At 38.4% G+C, this 17,500-nt stretch overlaps 1 protein-coding gene across 1 annotated transcript in view; it reads left to right on the top strand.

Moving 5' to 3' along the window:
* Nucleotides 1-9,799, top strand: part of LOC125028609 — a 15,556-nt gene extending 5,757 nt beyond the window's left edge. Inside the window, exons 5-14 of the mRNA XM_047618077.1 lie at nucleotides 619-1,149; nucleotides 1,499-1,555; nucleotides 2,249-2,473; nucleotides 3,664-4,062; nucleotides 4,495-4,731; nucleotides 4,950-5,211; nucleotides 5,309-5,541; nucleotides 6,328-6,652; nucleotides 7,358-7,362; nucleotides 7,511-9,799. Coding sequence (XP_047474033.1) covers nucleotides 619-1,149; nucleotides 1,499-1,555; nucleotides 2,249-2,473; nucleotides 3,664-4,062; nucleotides 4,495-4,731; nucleotides 4,950-5,211; nucleotides 5,309-5,541; nucleotides 6,328-6,652; nucleotides 7,358-7,362; nucleotides 7,511-9,799 — 4,563 coding nt within the window. The remainder of the gene's footprint in view (nucleotides 1-618; nucleotides 1,150-1,498; nucleotides 1,556-2,248; nucleotides 2,474-3,663; nucleotides 4,063-4,494; nucleotides 4,732-4,949; nucleotides 5,212-5,308; nucleotides 5,542-6,327; nucleotides 6,653-7,357; nucleotides 7,363-7,510) is intronic.
* Nucleotides 9,800-17,500: the final 7,701 nt, after the last annotated feature.

The raw sequence follows: 17,500 nt of genomic DNA, 5'->3' as shown, positions 1-17,500 counted from the left end.
ATATACACATATATGTATGTATATATATACATGTATAAATACATATATGTATATGTATATATACATGTATATATACATACATATATATATATATATATATATATATATATATATATATATATATATATATATATATATGCACACACACACACACACACACACACACACACACACACACACACACACACACACAATCATATACGCGAGGGAGAGCGAGAGCGAGAGAGAGAGAGACAGAGAAGAGAGAGAGATATAGAGAGCTAGAGAGAGAGAGGGAGAGATAGATAGATTGATAGATAGATAGATAGATAGATAGATAGAGAGAGAGAGAGAGAGCATGCAGTGAAAGAAACGCTCCACCTGTTCATATCTTACCTATCTATCTTGACCACACACACACACACACACACACACACACACACACACACACACACACACACACACACACACACACACACACACACACAAACACACACACACACAAACACACACACACACACACAAACACACACACACACACACACACACACACACACACACACAAACACACACACACACACACACACACACACACACACACATATGTACACATTATATAATAGATATTCTTAATTACAGTGTGTCATTAACCTGAGGACGAAAGGCAAGAGTGGCTTCAACGCGTTCCGTCTGGCGTGCAAAGGGAGGCACTGGGACGTCGCCAATGTTCTTATGCCTCACCTCCTTCCCCACGACAAGTTTGATGACGGCCGCCTCCTTCCTAAGTTAGAAGCGAAGTTAGACGACGACCTCGCACTAGAAACCCTCTGTGGTTCACTCCGGAAGCTAAGGGTTCTCGGAAACAACGTAGACACAGCGGTCCTCAATGGCACGCTCTTCCTAGCCAGTGAGAAACAGGTGGAAGTCGTTGTGTTTTTACTCGAGACTTACACCTTCGACGCCCTCATACTGAACGAGGCTTTGCTGGAAGCCGCTGGGTCGTGTTGGTCGTCCGGTAGCAGTGTGGTCAGGGCTCTGCTGAGAGAAAATGAGTTTGAAGGTGACGTGCTGGTCAGAGCAAAGTCCTTAGCTGAAACGTGTTCCCATGATGACGTGGTGGATCTCCTGGAGCACATGGCAGTTCATGGCGTGATTCCGGACATTGAACACGTAAGAAAAATAGGAAGCATTGTTCTTACTCATGAATATTCAAATAAATGTCATTCGGAGTAAGAAAGGCCACGTAAGAAAAATAGAAAGCATTATTTTCACTCATAAAAAAAAAAAAAATCAAATATTTTACGTCATTAGACATCCTACTTCCAAGGATGTAAATAGTTGACTAGAAAAAAAAAAAAAAAAAAAAAAACGATACAAGTTGCAGTAATAATGACCTCAGTAACAACATCATCATACAAATATTTCAAAAATCGTACTATATAAAGCATGAACATTTTATATCCAGATTTGCTATATGTGATTCTGACTTATTTTCTCTTAACTGTTGACTGCGTTTCAGGATTCACAAGAGTTCGCCCCGTGCAGATGCCCTCAGCCCGAAGACCTTGAGTACCCGGTAGGAGAATAACAGAATGGGATAATATTAAGATAATAAATACAAAATGATGATTTCAGGCACAAGAATATGGGAAAAGATTACATACAAATAAGGGAAGATAATACAAAATGAAGGTATAAGAAATTAGAAAAAAAAGACAAAATTAGAGGTACAAGTGTTAGGGAAAAGTATACAAATGAAGATTAGAGGTTATTCAATAAGATGGCAAATAATAATGATGTAAATAATAATGATAAAACGAGACAGACGTTTTTTTTTTTTTTTTTTTTTTTTTTTTTTTTTTTTTGAATGGCAAGGGGAAATATCTAGAAGCTTCAGCCACATTGAGAATTATATGATTTTAGTGAGTGTCATCCTTGAGGTATTATTTACCTATTGCGGGACAGATAAACTAAAGGCATCGATTAAAGGTATATCTTAATGGTATGAAACATGTAGTATTATTACTTTCTGTAATGTGAAATTGTTCTTATTAAAAATCAATTCATGGTTGGCTAAAATGTAATTGTTATGTTATTTTTTTTAAAATTGTTTATGTTTTTGTTCTTGCCACCAAGGATCCATATAATAATCTGTCATAAAATTTCACTCTAAAACCTGTTTATCACCTGATTCTACTCCTTTTTGCCTTGACATGATCGCAAATTTCATTCACCCATTTCGATGTTCATCCTGCATTTCCCTCCACAGGACTACAAGCTTAGGAAAGCAATGCACCACGTAGGCCCGATGAATCTCCAGTGTTTGCTAGATGCCGCCTGCGTTACTAATGACATCTCCATAGTGAAGATGCTGCTGGACCACCGCCACATCCACCTTAACTTCCGGGACCAGCAAGGATACACGCCCCTTATGACCGCTGCCAAGGAAGGCTTCAGTGAAGTCGTCAATGCTATGACACTCTCGTCCACGAGGGTAATTACATACACATATACGTATATCTACTATACACAGACTCACGCACATGTACAGCGCGTGTAATACACAGGCAGATTTAAACTCCCTCATCCACACATGTACATACATATACACTCATATAAGTACACATAAACATATACTGAAACATACTTCTAAATATACAGAGCATTTCTCTATATCTATTTTTGTATCTATATATCTATTTGGAGTCGTTACAGCAGATCATAGGTCTCCCCTATAATCTGTCCTCTGCATCTTTTTCCTGTTATCCCAACACCCAGCATACCTTCCTTTATCACCTTAAAAATCTTCTCTAACTACTGTCTTGTTAAGTTTCCCTTTCCGTCATGTAGACGCCCATCTAATGCTTTTGGTGATGATCTGTAAGCAGCAATGTGGTTCTGTGCTTTGAAAGAACTGTTCTGCTACATATGCTACTTCCTATTCCTAGTGACTTTTATTCGTCGTGTCTCCAGCGACATCTCCACCTCTCCTCAGCCTGCTCTCTCTTACTACAAAACACAAAGTATGTCTTTTGCATTCATCATAGTCCATGGAGGCTCCTGTATTATCCCTTCTGTCTACCTATCCAAATAAAAGAGGACGAGAGAGCCAATCCTTGATGCAGTCCCACCTTCACCTCCAACCTATTCGTCATTATTTAATAGAGCCGTCACACTGCCTTCATATTTATTTCCTCTGCCACCCTCACATCTCTTTCTGTCAGTCCTCACCTCCTTACGCAACACCCTAACTCCTCTCTCTGCAACCACGAAGACACAGTGCAACACCTGGCTACCTCTACTGCTACAGTAACTCTCAAAATAAAATCACATCTATAGTCCTCTTTCCTGGCATGGAACCATATTACTATCGGCAGGTCATCACCTTTCCTCTCCGCTGAGTGTCCACTACTCTTTTCCCCAACTTCGTGTTGTGGCTGTTCACCTTTATGCCTTTTTAGTTATTTCAACTCTTATTCTTAAAAAAAATTTCCTCTCCTGAAGCATCCTGCATCCAGTGGCATGTCTTCTTGACATCCCGCCTGTAAACTATACCTTCTCCGCCCTCGCCTCTTGCTTGCTAATCATCTGCACTTAATGACTCGCCCTCCCCACATCATCCAAGCTTCTCTCTCTCTCATTATTTTCCTATATCTTCTTCTCACATGCATATGATCTTTCTAGTGTGGCCTCAACATCTGCGCCAGGTTAAACAGTGGCGATAACGCGTTTAATCTAGCTTACGCTGAGAAGAACTGGAAGACCATGGGCCTTCTACTCCACAAGTGCGACAGAGAAGCCACCGCCGACAAGCAGCTGATTCAAGTCCTCACGCAGTCCAACCTGAACGAACTTCGATCACAACTTAGGACTCAGACTTACACCCCAAGTGCTCTGCTTGGCGGGCTCTTCTCGGCTCTTTTCTTGCGGAATTCCGAGGCTGCGATGGAACTTCTTCACTACCAGAGCTCCGACCTCGAAAGGCTCTGTATTGTGGCGACCGTAGCAGCCATGGATGGCCAGTGGGACGCGGTGAAGGCGGTGACGGACATTCTGGAGAAAAGGGATCTCAGTAGGCGTCAAGTGTGTATATTGAATTGTTCGGAAAAAGGATTAAGGACTACTTTTTAACGTTTAGTTTTGAACCTTAAAGAGTAGTAACAGCAGTCACAAGAGAATAATGATGACGTTGATAGATGTTTTAGTAACAAGTTGTTTCAATAACAATCATAAAGATAATACTAATAAGAAAGCAAGAATAAATATAGTAAAAATGATGTTGATAATAATGCTAGCTGTAGTGATAAATATAATGATACTGGTAATGACAATGATAATAATAGTGATTATATGACTATTTACAGTCATTATTGTAATAATAACGACAATAAAGTGATGATGACTATTTTGTGTGCATCAGTTATATATTTGATTATTCTATAACACCAGCACATTGACAACAGGATAAACAGTCTAACCACTTCTCCCCATTTAACAAAAAAAAAAAAAAAAAAGATATCCCAGCTGGAGGTCGTGCTCTGGGAAGCCGTCCGTGCCAATAAGGTGGCCATGGTGAGGGTGCTAAGCGACATCCTACGTGTTAACCCTCGCACAGCAGTAACCGGGAGACCCACGACGTCTGAACAGGAGGCCCACACGCGCGGCCATACAGACGTCGTGGCTACCTTCAACAAAAACGCTCCTCCAGCCAAACTTACGGCCGAAGAGCAGCAGATCATTAGAGCAATGAAGGTACAGTACAGTACAAGGAGGGGTTCTTATACACATATATGTTCGTTATGATTTTCATTGGTTTGTATGGATAGTCATTCCAAAGGTACTAATGAGACACTTTTGTAATAAATGCAGATTTATCGCTGAGAGACTGTGTGGTCGACTGAACATTGACACAAACTCCAAATTTATAATTATTATTACCATCATTATTACAATGGTCATTACCCCAACAGCTCCATAGTCAGCGAGTGAACGATCTCTTCATCGCAGTGTGGGCTGGCCTAATTGAAGATGTGAATAAGATTCTGTCCTCGAGGAGCGACGTAAGCATCTCCCTCCCTAGCTTTGTGCGTGAGATCGGGGGCGCCACCTTGCCTCACGTCCTTATTGCGGGTATGCAAGTATGTACGCAGAATCCTGTTTGGAGGGATTCCAATGAAGTGGAGAGGTTGATTACGGCGCATCGTCTATACATGAATTCAGTTGATTGCAAAGGTAAGGTCGTGATCATTACATACCCAGAATTTCAAATATGAAATGAAAAGAAGTAGAAGATGTGGGCAATCATTATAAAGCTAACATTTCCATCCAGGACGGACTGCCCTACACCTCTTGGCTGAAGGAAATTTCTGGGACAGACGTTACCAAAAAGACACCTCAAGCCAAAAGTCGGTTCCCGCGGGATGGAAGGACCCTTACGACGAGCGCGCCCAGATGGCTTTGGATGCAAAGGTGGATCCGAGGCTCAGGGACCATCGGGGCCAAAGCCCTCAGGAGATCGCCTTGGACAAGGAACGAATTGAGCTCGCAAAGACGCTAGGAGATGTATGTCTGTGTTTATATTGGACTATCCAAAAGGATGTCAAATTCTCTAAGAAGGATATATATTGCTTTACTTCTAGCTCCCTCAATTACTGATACACCGCTCATGGATGGTGAGAGGTTATGGGAAGTGCCGTACTGAATTTTCTTTATTATCTGTGTTGGTGAGCAATGCCATTTCATGGTGTCTAACTCTCTAAAGAAAAACGGCTGCAAATACACATTGACAATCACGCGCGCACACACACACACACACACACACACACACACACACACACACACACACACACACACACACATACACACACATACACACACAAACACACACACACACCAATACAAACACATGGGTATGTTTATATAATTCATGTATACACCTGAAACTATATATAGCATATAACTTGTTTGTAATGGTAAAAAAAAAAATACAAAAAAATGCATCAAATTTATATTCAAGTATAAATATGTATATGCATATATATATATATATATATATATATATGTATATGCATATATATATATATATGTATATGCATATATTCATATATATATATATATATGTATATGCATATATATATTGTAAAAACCTGAGAGATTTATTGTAAAAGGCAGCAATGAATTTTCATTTTTTGTTGATGTAATGAATTTACATGAAACGTCAAATAAATCTTTCGGAAAACGATTACATAATAGTAAAAAAACGGTATGGAAATTACAATTTCATGGCATATGATAGGTTTAGACCAAGACATCATTCTTACAGAATATCACTCTTATCACTCCATCCAGAAATGCGAGGAACTAGGTCCTCTGGAAACGCCGGAAGAGAAAGACCTATCTGAGAAATTCGAGAAGATGCTGAGAGCCGCGAGCATGGGTGACGTGGAACAGACTCTGTGCCTTCTTCATGAGCGAGTGCCACTTGAGCCTCGGGATGGGTATTCCGGACCCCTTCACCTGGCACTTACTCGAGGGCAGCGTGATGTCATGATGCTGTTACTGGCTGGAGGAGCGCCGATTACTGCCACTAGTAGTGATGGCCTCACCATACTTGAAGCTGCACACCGCACTCCCGACCTGCCTGCACTCTTTCCAGCCATCATTAGGGAGGCGAGTTATTTTCAATTCAATTTTAGAAAAACACAATAAATTATTAATAGGCGACATTTTAGCATCAGTTTTCTTACAGCCAATGAGTTATTTTCTTTTGCTTTCCTTCTTGTAAACAGACTAGATAGACGGGAAAAGAAATGTACAGCTATTTGCCTCTCTTCTCTTGATATGTACAAGAGGAGAGAGGGATGCACAGAATCCACAACCATCACCCTTACACTACCAAATCGAATACGACAATTGCAAAGTCCTCGTGATCTACCTTTAGACAGGTGGCAACAGTGTTCAATTACTCTATGGGTGTCACAGCTAATAGGAAGATATGATCTGTACCACTGTAATATGACATTTTAGCCTCCGATCAATTTATAAAGTATTGTTGCAGTTGGTATTGTCTTTTTTTTTTTTTTTTTTTTTTTTTTGTCGTGTGTAGACTTTTTCTTAATATTTCCTGATCAGTCCATTCTCAGTTCCGTATGTGGAGGAATGAAAGTTTTGTTTTAATATGGGAATGCCAAATGTTCTCTAATCATTTTGCTAGAACTGGAACATTACTTCAGCACTTTTAAGATTAGAAATTAAATTTAAGGAAATAGCCTAATGCATTTGTATGAGCTTATGAGATACTGGAAGCGACACTGTTTAATATACAGGACAACATTTGTGTGGTAACACCCAAACTTTTATATGTTTTTATCTGTAATAGTGCAGGTCATTTAATCAATGAACCAGTAATTTTTTTTAACTTCAGCGAATTATTGAATGATTTTCCATCTACGAAAATTAATTCAAGATAAGTGAATTGGATGTCATCCAAAATGTCTAATTTAAATTAAAACATTATAATATTTCCCAACAGGAGTATGTGAAGGGTATATATGAAGAAAGGATCAGTATTAAAGGTGACAGCGAAGAGGAGAAGCTTCTAAAAGACGGTCTCTTTGAACTGCAGAAAGAGGTACAAAGAAGAGGACACAGGACGTCTTGGCCAGAGAATTATAATCTTGGGGATAACTGGAGTTTGCTGACTACAGCCGCACGCCTTGGCCTGCCCTTGGCTAGTCATTTTCTTGTGCAGGGAGGTGCCAGAACTGATTTAATTCCTAATGATAGAAATCATCCTCTGGCTGCTGCCTTTGAATTTTCTGAGCAACATATGATGGTCACCTTGTGCAGAGACTTGCAGATCATGCCATATCACGTACCCAAGCTACATGAAGACAACCTGCCTCACGGCCTTCTCACACATCTTATGAAGAAAGAGGAAGATGTTCTCTATGAACTAATGATCAAAGAAAAAAGACGAGCATCAATGGTCCAGGAATTTCTAGACTACTTATCAGATCTCCAAAGTTCAAAACAACTGTGTCATCCTTCAACTTCAGCAATGTGTCTAATAGGAGAACTGGGAATGGTTCACACACTTCATGCTATAAGGAAACAAGTCAAAGTGGACTTGGAAGTGGAACTTGAACCTGGTTCAAAGTCTAGGTTGATACATCTAGCAGCTCAAAGAGGCCATAAACCTCTATTAGAATATTTGGTTCGCAGTGATGTACAGACAGATATAGCTGTGAGTGGTGATATGATGCCTGCACATCTGGCAGCCCTCATGGGCCACTCAACTTGCCTCAAGTACCTAAGGCATTTCCCAGGTGAATCTGCCAAGTCAGCTGTAGGTATGACACCAGATGATATATTGCAAGCACATAACGACTATGTTAAATCAGTACATCTCAACCTTGTTTCAGATTGGGAGGAAGATAAGATCATGAATGAAAGTCGCACGGAGGTAAGCACTCGGGTGTTGCTGCGTGGCAAGTGTGTAAGGCTCGGTATTACATCTCCTGCAACTCTGCGTCAGTGTGCACTAGATAAGAAAGTTGATTTCAATGATTCACATATCTACCGCATGAAGATCACAATAGAAAAAGAAATGAAAAGATTATGTGAAGCAATTGCCAGAGCTGACAGTCGTTACAAAGGACATATAGTGAATGTAGGATCTGTGGCTGAGAATGTTCGGATGTTACTGCCTGATGAAATGGACTTTAATCTTCAACTAGATTCTTACGATGGCTTTAAGGAAGGTAAAGTCACCATCAATGTTGAACAAAAAACAAAGAGTTGCAAGAGACTTGACTGCACTGATGACGAAGTGAAAATAAGTGTCCAATGCAAAGAAGACCCAGAATTGTTTAGAGGAAGTAACTTCCTGAAATATTTTGAAAAAGCTGTCAGGAAGGCGCTACAAACGTTTAGTTTTGAAAGTCCAAACTTATCTATAATTTATCCAGGAATAGAAATGACGAAAGTAGGCCTTGCCCTTTTCGTCACTTGGAGTGAGAAACGGAATGGGCCACTAGTTTTGATGCCCAGCATAGACTTGGTACCAGCTATAGGTGTTCCATGGCCTGAGGGTAATTGTTTCTCGCAGTTACCTGAACATATACAAGAAGTAGCAAAAAACGTACCGGTAAGTATTACATGCTGTGGAGATAATTCTTGGAGGTACAGCCTGTCTGAAGTAGAAGCTGAAATTCTTTCCAGCATCACAGACGAGCAACGAGTTGTTATCCTAGCATGTAAACTCTTGTGTTCTCTGCTCAAGGCAGATTGGTGGTATCCTAAAAAATATAGGAATCACTACATGGTATGGGATCATGTTTATCTCAAGCTGAATGTCCCTGTATCTTACATCATAAAGACGTTGTTCATCAAGGAGTTATCCTCGCAGACCAAAGAAGAATCCTGGAATAATGAGAACTTCATGGAACGAGTGATGTCCATATTTCGAGGCATGGTCCTCATCAGTGAAGATAAGGAAGTAATTCGGGCGGATAAGGTGCCTTCTTTTCTCCTCCCCAATTTTGAATCGCAAAGATTCGGCGATGGAGCTCCTACCATCATAAAGTTTCTTGAAGATTTAGCAGCAGGCAAGATTTGCAGTGTAGAAAAGGAAAATTGGCCACAACACACTCATATCTATGAAAAGGAAGAGTTTGAAACACTTGAGGAATATAATACCCATATCGTGGTGAAGCCAGTAAAACAACACCATGTTTGTCCAGAATATGAAAGCACAAACGATTTTGACAAGATTGAATGTTCTAGTAGCGAGAACGAGGATTTCGATGTGTATGGATGAAGACTGACCATCAAGCAATGTGAGCTTGTGATCTGTACTTGTGGTATGTTTTATACACTTAGAGACATTATGCACAGAAACACATTTTGTGTTTAATCCATCATGTACATTAACATATTTAATTTGTATGTAAAAAAATCATTTGTGTTCACTCTAACTGCCAAATTGCTTTGCACTAGAGATCTGTGTAACATAAACTTTTACTTCCAATGCACTGATATTTTTTTCCCCTTAATACAGATAATCAAGTGTTTCCTTCGATCTTCTAATATTATTGATGTCAAGGGCGAAACACAAGGAAACATCTCTCTCCCTTATTTATTTTGGTTACCACTCCATTTGCTGGGATTTGGCCTAATTCATCAAGTTTAAACACTAATAATCACAAGACTTGGTTCAATAGCCTTTCAAACAAAGGCGTTTTAGAATACAAATCGTGGTTAAACAAAAATATTTTTCCTAAAAATTCTGATTTTTTAAGAATTAAAATCAATTTTTAAACAGATTTTGATTTATATCAGATATTGTTCTGTCAGCATGAAAGTATTTGGAAATCTATTATATATTCTATACATTAGTTTAAACCACATTTGAACAGCATGTTGCATCACCTCTCACTTGGTTACAACGTGTTTGAACCTGTCAAGCAGCCCAGTAGCCACTGGCCAGGATTACATCATCTCTCTGTCCTGATTCCCGTTCCTGTATATACCATATAATGACATGGCCGTACTTGTGCCTCTGTGTAGCAGTTTGGGCGTTACAGCCACTCATTCCTGAGCTCACTGACCACAAGGCTTAATGCATCTGGTAGGAAGAGTGATCCAGTCTGAGAAAGGATGGCGAGCTATTTGCAAACAGTGTAAACTTGATTTACAAGGAATAGTAGCAAGAATGAAATCTCACAGAGAAAAATGTCAGCAGCTACAAATTGAATGGTCAAAAGAGGATTTGGATGAGCCATTTTTTTTTTTTTTTGGGGGGGGAGGAATAAATATACATATATATATACATTTTCATATACACACATATACATATATATACATATACTCATATACATATATATGTATATATGTATATATATATACACACATACATATAGATATATATATATACACATATCTATATATATACATATATACACATATATAATACACACACACACACACACACACACACACACACACACACACACACATATATATGTATAAACATATACACATATCTATACATATATATAAACATATATGCACATATATATACATATATATACATGTATATACTCCCATATATATACATATACATATATATAAACAAATATACACATATATACATATTTATATATACACATATACATATATATATATATATATATATATATATACATATATGTATATATACATACATACATATATACATAAATAAACATATATATACACATATACATACATATACATATATATATATACACATTCCATATGCATATATACATATATACACATATATATACATATATACACATATATACATATATACACATATATACATATATATATACACATATACATATATATGCATAAATATATACATATATATATACTCACATATATATATATACACATATATATACAGATATACACATATATACATATATATAAACATATACATACATATATATATACTCACATATACATATATATACACAAATATATATATACATACACATATATACATATATATATACATATATACACATATTTATACATATATATACATATGCATATATACACACACATATATACGTATATATACGTATATATACAACCTCAAATAAACAAATATATATATATATATATATTACATATATAAACATATATACATATACATCTATGTATATTATCCTACAAACTTGGGTTTCTTTTTCAGAAGTGTACCTAATGCATCAAATTCAACATCACTTACTCCAAAGGTGCCTCAAAAAAGCGTTGCAACTCCAGCATAATAGAAAGAATGTCCAACTTCTGCCACAAGTCTTTCAAAGTTCAAAGCATTAACTTTGACACATTTGTTACAAAGACAACTCCTTATAAAAAAGCAAACCTTGTTGAAGAAGTCGCTAAGATAGTCTTTGCAACCAATTCTTCATTTAGATTGGTAGAACATCCTCAGTTTTGTAAACCGGTTCGATGTTGAGGCCAGGATACACTCCTAGAGAAAGGAAATAAAATGCAGACAATATCCTCCTCAGTGACAACCTCAAATGGCCATATATATCTAGTGGATACAATAAACACAACTGGCCAGCCTCATACAGTTGAATATCTAGAAGAACTCTCAAAATCAGCAATTTAGAAGCGTAAAGAACTTGGTTGCCATGTTGGTAGCATTGTGAGAGATGAAGCAGGTAATGTAAACAAAACGAAGAAACTATTAGAACAGGGAAATGAACTGAAGCTGGTTACCTATGCCTGTACTGCACATATTCTGAATCTACTGACTCATGATCTGAAAAATTGGCAATATTAAAGAGAATGTGGTGCATATAGTAAAATACTTTAGAAACAATCGTTATCCTTCTGCAAGATAACACCAGGAAGGTGGGCAACGTCTTGTTATCCCTCAGGACACAAGATGATATACCATGTGTATCTGTCTGAAGATATACATAAAGAATTGGCTAGGGAACAGATTGATGTCAGAGTTAGTGAGAATATGTCTAACTTAACACTGAAGCGGTCAGAAGAGGACCTACTTACGCGGCTATGTAAAAGGAAGTTTTTAGTATTCTATCCCTCAGGTGTAATTATGTGTTTATTTTCATACTTCTCCTTTAAATTCCATGTTACTTTAAGTAGAAGTAAAGTTTGATTTAAATCAATTATTATTTTTTTATCTTGTTTGTTTAGAAAATAATTTGATATAAATCATTATTTAAAACGGCCAACCCGATAAGATCTATAGACAGAAGATGGCTATGTCCATAGTTCAGCAGACTCACCCTTGAGACAACATGAAAAACACACTGTATCTAAAGAAAAAAAAAAAAAAAAAAAAAGATTCATGGCTTCATAGCACAAGCCAAATATATAGATCGGCCCATCATTCACTTAGATAGGATACATTTAGCCTGGTTCAGTGTTCTTGCCATAAAGCTGTTTTATGTTCAGACTCAAAAACATTGTACATAAGTATATGCAGCATTTGAATACTCGGAATTTTAAGGGATCCATGTAATAGCTTTAATTAGAGGATAATTATTGGCTAGTCAACTATGGGAGATATGGCTGTAAAAAAATGACGTATGGTTTAGCAATCTTACCTTGAGTACATGTTCATCCCATGTTCTATCAAGTATTCAGATGAGAATATATGTGTAGATATCCTTGTGATAACTGGAACTATACACTGTTACTTTCGCCACAACAATGGAAGGGGTTAGGGGTGCCATACAGATGTTTAAGCTTTGATAAGGATCGCGTCTGTGGTCCCTTTCCTACTTAAGAAACTGGTTTTATTTTTACTTATTTACGAATACAACTGTGAGACGAAAATACAGTCTGTAGGTAATCTCGGACAGCCAGTGTTTGGAACTCACTGTCCTCGTAACCCTGTTATTCTCTCACACACACATAAACACAAACACACACACACACACACACACACACACACACACACACACACACACACACACACACACACACACACACACACACACACACAGCTACGAGAAGCATCAACAATTTCTCAAGTAGCGACGTCACGACCCATTTTCAAACGCCAAACAGTGAGAACGTAGGGGTCCGTATAATTGCTGCCGTGACCTTGGATAGTTTGAACCTTTCCGATGCTATGTTGACATTGTTCTCGGTCGCGATACATGCAGCTTCCATTTTTTTTCTTTATCCATTACTACGCCGCCCACAGCAATAAAACAATAAGTCCGGTGTTGTAACTGGGTTCTTCCTCAGAGCACTGAGGATCTGCATCCCTGAATTTCTTGAGGATGAGGTTGCCTATACAATTAATTATTTCATGAAACACAGATATCCCAGAGGCTTCCTGCTAAACCTCAGAAAGAAGGCGGAGAATATATTGGCAAGATCAAGCCCTGCACCCCCTTCTAGTAATTTTCTCACATTACGCCATGTAACATTTCCCAGGCGATCAGCAGATACTTCGGCAATACTGTGAAAATCGCCAATACATCCGGGAAGAAGATACATGACGTGATCCGAGACAAGAAGCAGCCCGAAAGCAACCCTAACAGTGCTGTATATCGCATACCCTGCAGCAGGTACGATACAGCATACTTTGGTGAAACAGGCCGTGGTTTCAGCACAGAATCAACGAAAATCGAGCTACATCCGTCACCATAGAACCTCCAACGCCACTGTGGTACATATAGATGGAGCTGGACATCTACCCAACTGGAAGGAGGCAGAAATAGTCCATGGAGGACTGAGCAAACCAAAAAGAAACATCATGGAAGCTGCATACATCGCAACCGAGAATAATGTCAACACAAGCATCAGACAGGTTCAAACTATCCAAGGTCACGGCAGCCATTATACGGACAACGAGTCGGAGGTCACAGTCGTCAGGTGCTTCGGCAGCTCATATCTGATATGTATATACTCTGTAATTCCTTTGATGTATGTATTTCTGACGAAGATATGATCGAAACCGGTCAAATGCATCTCTTGTACTGTGAAGATATTAATTCTCAACCATACCTTTTCTACATTTGTCAACATGAATACGGTTCTTTTACGTATATATAAATAAATATATTAATATATATAAACATCTATATATACTCAAATATATATATATAAACATATACATATATATAAACATATACATATATATAAACATATATACATATATATATATACATATATAAAAACATACATTATATATAATATATATACACACATATGTAAATTTACACACACACACACACACACACACACACACACACACACACACACACACACAGCCGTGCCTTGCAGCTAGCATCACACCTCTTTGGTCCTCTATTCTGGTCAGACGGGTGTCTTAATCAAGGCCCGGTCAAGTCAATCGGCTGGTCAAATATGGCTAAGGTCAAGAGGAAAGTTGATGGTTTAGAACAGTCGACACCAATTCTTCTAATAACTTTTGAGACGTTAGTCCTTTCAAATCAGTTCAGTTGGCATGGCACCACCTCAAGGTAAAGCTATATGCGCCAAACCCTATGCTTCCACTGGCAGGGTTATGGGCATGGAGCCAACTCTTGCCATCTTAACCCATTCGCAAGAATACATGCCATGCCCACTGTAATACAAGTTTATTAATTGTATTTACACATAGGTGGCTCTACAAGTTCTTAATCAGCAAATAGCCAGTTACTAGAACTACCTATCTCACCTGTTTACTCTTTTCTTTCGCTTTAAGAAAGGGTCTTTTGTATCATTTCGCTGTCTAAAATATATTAATGACAATTTAATAATCATACTATGAATAACAATAATAACAGTATCGATAGCAATTGTATTAATAAGAAAAACACATTTTCCCGCCAATTCAAGGAACTGGGAAATCGGTAACTAGGGTCCACTGATAGACACCATGCCGGCTGAGCACATGTGGAGCCATCTGTATGTAACAAAATTCACCAAAAACTACAGGGGACTGAACATAAATCCGGGGCGAATAGGTTAAGGGAAATGGACAATCAAGAGTGTGTAGATGCTAGAAAGGGAGAGTTTAAAGGTGTGGGGCGGGCCTTAACCACAGGTGCTGCCAATCATCTTATGAAAAGGTAGTTTGTCAACCTGAAGGATTAGATACCCAATGGAATTATCAGGGAACTCTTACAAAATGGGAAGAACTGCAACATCTGATAGCTCCATGTAACCCGATTTGTGTATGCCTACAAACAATTATGACTAGGGAAAACTGTCTGATTTTCCTGAGAGGATTTCAAATTCAAGCCCATTATGGGACCTTTGATAATGGAACTCATGGAGGAGTAGCAGTGATGGTACATCAAGATATTCCCTTTCAGCCCATCCTCCTGCAGACGATACTGCAGGTGAAAGCGGATAAGCTTGATGTGACCTTACACTGTTGTATCCATCTACCTTCCTTTACATAATCTCAACATTGATTATTTGGAAGATCTGCTTGGGCAGTTGCTTCATCCATTTCTGCTCTTGGGAGATTTTAAAGGTCTGGATCATCTCAAAGTCCTTGTTCTCAAGAGTAGATGCAGTTTTACTGAACAGTGATACTCCCACACATTTCCAAATTCAAACTGAGGTATTCTGTTGACCTGTCAATTGATTCACCTGGTTCACCGCTGAATTTTGCCAGGCAGGTCATGGAAGCGACCACTTTCCAATAATGAATGGCATACCAGCCAATGGAGTGTGAATATGCAGACTGAAATCTTATTTTAGATCAACTGGAGTAATGGAGGGATCTGTGAATGATTTCCAGTGTTCTTAAGCTGTTAATCACTTCACATCACGAATTCAGCTTCCAGCAGAAGCATCCATTCACAAAAGTAGAGGGCAATACCGTCAACCTCTGGTGGTCTGGTGAATGCCAACAAACTGTCAGAGAAAGAAAGGCACGGCTAGGTGAGTGATACAGGAGGCTAAACGGACATTGTGGAGACAGTATGTCTCCTACATTACCACTGGGATCTACCTAGTATGGGTATGGGACAGCAAGATTGCTGGAAAGAGTACATCCATGTCAGCACCTGTTCTGAAGATAGATGGCATAATCTTCACGAACAAAAAAGATGCTGCATATGAGCTAGCTAAATCCATGGCACTTTTTGGGCTAAAAAGGACCGACACCCAATGTTGATTTTCCATAGGACCTAGAAAATGATGATATTCCGTTTCAAATGATATCTCACTTACAAGAGAGCTCAAAAAGTTCCTTTTGGAGCTATTCAATAGGGTCCTTAGGGAGGGCACATCCACTTAGAAAGAGACTATAAACATTCCTCTCCCTTAAGGATGGTTCCATACCAGGGAATTACAGACCAATTTCTCTCACCAGCTGCATCTGCAAGCTGATGGAGAAAATGGTAAACTTAAGGTTGACATGGCTGCTAGAAAAGTGCTGACCCCATATCAATATGGGTTTAGGGAGAAGCATTATCTACCTTCATACAATGCTTCCTTGCAGATAGCTTAGAGTTTGGGTGGGAAACAGTTTCTCTAACCTGTAAGATCAGCTGTAAGGGGTCCCTTTATTGTGACCCTGTTTGCCATTGATTTGACATCGTCAAGGTCGTTCCATGTGAGGAAGCTTACAGGATGTGCAAGGACACATGCAGACTGCAATAAATCAGGTTGTGCAGGTGGCAACATAAAACGAGTTCAAATTTTCTCCAAGCAAGATCATGACTATGCATTTCCACAAAACAGACGTGACATTGAAGGTCTTATTAATATCCTAAGGGAGACTATTTTTTTTAAATATAATTTATTTATGTATAATATTTATGCAATAACTTTAAACATTTAGAGCATAATATCTGTGCATTGATTTTTAATATAATATTTATTGTTATTTATAAGACTTTACTGATAGATTCTAAATATATAAACATTTCAGTCCAACAAGGTAGTCACCACTAATGACCTTAGCTGTAGCAGATAATTTTAATCAATCAATCAATCGGTCCGGGAATTGCGA

The sequence above is a fragment of the Penaeus chinensis genome, chromosome 9, assembly GCF_019202785.1.
Source record: "Penaeus chinensis breed Huanghai No. 1 chromosome 9, ASM1920278v2, whole genome shotgun sequence".
NCBI lineage: Eukaryota > Metazoa > Arthropoda > Malacostraca > Decapoda > Penaeidae > Penaeus > Penaeus chinensis.
This window is presented reverse-complemented; position numbering and strand designations above follow the sequence as displayed.